This window comes from Hyaena hyaena, unplaced genomic scaffold (assembly GCF_003009895.1).
Source record: "Hyaena hyaena isolate Hyena2069 unplaced genomic scaffold, ASM300989v1 scaffold_365, whole genome shotgun sequence".
Classification (NCBI taxonomy): Eukaryota; Metazoa; Chordata; class Mammalia; order Carnivora; family Hyaenidae; genus Hyaena; species Hyaena hyaena.
The window spans coordinates 67,681-71,515 of NW_024080997.1; the positions used below are offsets into that span (position 1 = coordinate 67,681).

Consider the following 3,835-nt stretch of genomic DNA (forward strand, 5'->3'; position numbering starts at 1 on the left):
CAAAAGCAAAAACAAAAACAAACAAATGTAAACAATGGAAAACAAAAACAATGTTTCTTGGTTTTGTCATGTTATGGTAAGCTATTCTTTTTAGATATTATATATTTAGAACCCCAAATTTCTATGCTCCAAATTAAAATGTGATATTTTTATATTAAAATTCTGAACCAATTAACTAAGCAAGTATATATCTCTAAATAATACTGCCTTATAAGAATAAATAGAGGGGTGATTATGATAAACTATCAAATAATGCTTTTGTAGATATTATTTGTCAGTTTATCAGCTTTATGCTCCCTATCAGTCATGCATTTCCAGTTCCAAAATATAATAGTTACAAAAATAAAAAAGCAAAACCATAATAAAGCTAGCCTTCCTAGTTTGTGCTTGCCTCCCAGGTCAAAAGAAATTAATTGCCAAAAATGTAAAAGTTATTCCAAGGAAAGTAACAGGCTACACGGGTAAATTTTGGCAAATGCAACTTTATATTGAAATTCACACATCTGTATCTTAAAGAATGAGACTCACAGACTCTAATGTATTTCTAAAATACCAGAAATCATATTATAAGCTTTCACAAGTTAAAACTGAAATAATTTAAACGACCAATACACTGAATGTGCAGAAAGTATAAACAAGACTGTGCCTTCAGTAGAATAAATGCTTCACAAATTGTGCAGGATGTCATACTAAGGCTGTGGTCTCCCCTTGACAGCTGACTTCAAATATAAACATACATCAACTGCCTGCTTCTTAGAACACACTAGAATGGGTAGCACACCTCAGAAGAAAATCTCATTATCCCAGTGATGTGCACCTTAATTTTCAAACCATGTGAGGAAAAAGGAAAAAGAGTATTAAATGATCGTCCATGCACTTCCAGATGCATGACCATGACCAGTTACTAAACAGTCAATTTCCCTTGACTATTTGCTCCAGTGCTAAATAAGATGAAAGATACTAGATAACCCTTTAAGGCAACATGTGTTTATTCTGCATTATTAGAACTACTCAATTGTGACCAGTTGGTACCATTTAATGTTGCCTCCTAGACCAGTATCTAGCATTTGTAAAATATAAATGAATTGGGAAAACTTTATACCAAATCAACCAAAACCACGTAATACAGTTCAATGCTAGCAATTTCACTAGTAGGTAAGGAAAGTGGTAAGTAGAAATAGTAATGTATTAATACAAAAAAAAAAAAAAGAGTAAACTCTAATTGGAACCAATATACTGCTTTGGAATGCTCCCCAAAACTTACAAGGCGAATTTTTAAAAGTGTATAATCCAATAATTCATGGCACGTCTTTAGTGGATTACAGTACTTTGAGTCCCCAAATATTTTAGTCTTTGCAAAACAATAATAGTATGAAATGTTTTAAAGTCTTCAAACTTCTAAAATTAGTTTTTATCAACACATTTACCTCATGTCAACTTAATTTATTAAGATGTCCAATGCTAATTGTTTTTTTTGATGTTTTTTTTTTTCATAAGTAGTGATATACACAGCATTTAGCACTGATACTTAGCACCTGCTACTTTCATTATCTAGTTTTCAACCACATAAAGAAACTTAGGGCAGTGGTTCAGTCCTTTCTTAATTACAAACCTTCGCCGGCAATCAGCAGGATCACTCTGAGATTTAAAATAGGATTATAGGTGAACTATTGCAAAGACTGCAGAATGTTGCCCAAATCCTTATAATCGCTGATCCCCTTCTTGATTTTCTTCTCAAGATATGGCTACAGGCCACAATTGCTTAGCAGAGAAGGTTAGTGTTTCACAAGGCTAAAGATTTCCAGATGCTCCTTCATATAACACAGTAAGGTTCCCTTGGTAACCTGGATTTTCTGCAGTAAAGAAGGGTTGTGCTGAAACAGCGCCTCAGCTCCCTGTTGGAGAAAATGCAGACAAAAGGATTGATTCCTGCTTGGGCAAAACTCATCCAGACAGCGGCTGTTAGAAATCCCCCTGGTACTACGGGCCCTCTTGCAAAAACTCTCCAATAACAGGCCACCAGGTATGGGCCCCACAAGGTTAGGAAGAGAAAAGTCATTATATAGAACATTCTGCTGATTCTTTTCTCCATTTTGAACTCATCTAAGACCAAGAGCCTTCTTCTGCCCGTGGTGTTTGCATTTTGCCTGATGCCCAGCAAGGTGGGTGGTGTGGGACCCCTTCCAAATCCTGCTAGCCAATTGGCAGCTGCCTGGCCACTGGCTCCAGGGCCATGGAAAGTCCAGTTCTGGCTGACTGCTGCTACAAACTGGACTGGCTTCATTTTCCTTCGGTCGTGGACAAAAAATATCAGCTTGAGGTAGACAAGCTGTGTGGCTAGGAGGATGAGAGCAAGGAGCAGCATAAATCCTAAGGAATCGTTAGCCCTGAAGGAGCGGTGTTGGAAGGTACATTGATCTTCCTCCCTAATGAATGAGTAAGTGCCCACATCTAAAACTGGGGGGAATGCCATGGCCACAGACAGAGTCCACACCATGCAGATCACAGCCAGACACGTCCAAAAGGTCAGCCTCTTTGTATAGAAGCGGTGATGGGCGATAGCTAAGTATCTGGTGACGCTGATGCAGAAGAGCATGAAAGCAGTGTGGAAACAGGACAAAACCCCCAGAAAGGCAATCACTTTGCAAGTCAGAGTCCCGTAAGTCCAGGTAGAGCCATTTTTCACAGAGTTGAATACAAATGGGAAACAAATTGCAGATCTGAGGATATCGGAACAGCAAAGATCCAACAGGAAGTAGTAAGGTGCTCTATGCAAGGTCTTATCTTTCACTAGCAAAATGGAGATCAGAAGGTTGCCCACCACGCTGACTCCTATTATGAAACCCAAGGAAGTCAGTTTCAGAAAGGCTGTTAGAGGAGAGAGATTTTGCAAAATGTTGTCAGCTGCATGGCTATAGTTCGCCATAGATGGATGGAGGATAAAGATACAGCCTCAGTCAAGTCTCATGATCTAGATATAAGAACAAGGAAAAGATAGATCCATACATTTTACTGAAAATGTAATCCACAAAGAGAATTGATGCAATCTGCAGTCATGCTTCCTCTTTTCTTCCATTTGATTTGCCATCAGAATATCTGGAAAAAAAATGAGCTATCAGTTCTTAAGTTAACAAGTAATGATGTCAGGCAGTGCTAACATAAAGCTGTTCATTTATGGAGAAGCAAATAAAGTTTTAATTTTGAATAATATTATTTGCTGTAGTAAGTATTTTTGCTTGAGATGTCAGAGAATTGGCTTGTTTAGTCTTCTGAACTAGATGAATTTAAAAATGTCCCCATTTTGGAGAACATAAATTTGATTGGGTACCTTTAGGACTGAAGGAATAAAATGTTCCACAATCATAAAATATGCCAGACCAGGAATTAATCACTACTGTTACAATGGAATCTACAAGATTGCTAATAGGAGACAGAGAGGAGAATACCTACATTTATTTCAGTTCTGTTAGTGTCTGTCAGTATTTTACAGGCAGCTTTTCTGGTGATATGAATTCAAAGAGCCCTTGCAAAATATGTCTTTTAACTCAAGTGCCACTATTCATGCTGCATATTGTAAGAAGAGTATTTGTTGATTCATCTTAAAGCATAATTTCAACATAGGACTTCGAAATTAATAGGAACTTATCCAGGATTTGATGTGATTTAATCTTTTGTCTTTTCCTCTCCACCCTACCCCCCATTTTTGGTAAATCTTTTCTCTTTTAAACCCACATGATTACTGAAAATGGTTAATGTAAATATTGGCCAGAGAAACACACCCAGAGGAATAATGCACTTCCATTTGTAGACCTTGGCTGCCTGGATTCAAATGAAT

The 3,835-nt window shown here is 37.3% G+C and overlaps 1 protein-coding gene across 1 annotated transcript; it reads right to left on the reverse strand.

Annotated features, from left to right (window-relative positions):
* Positions 1–1,379: 1,379 nt before the first annotated feature.
* On the reverse strand, positions 1,380–2,963 carry GPR85 (G protein-coupled receptor 85). The gene has a single exon (XM_039250286.1). The coding sequence runs from the start codon at positions 2,924–2,926 to the stop codon at positions 1,814–1,816; it is 1,113 nt and encodes a 370-aa protein (XP_039106217.1). The 5' UTR covers positions 2,927–2,963; the 3' UTR covers positions 1,380–1,813.
* Between the last annotated feature and the right edge of the window lie 872 nt (positions 2,964–3,835).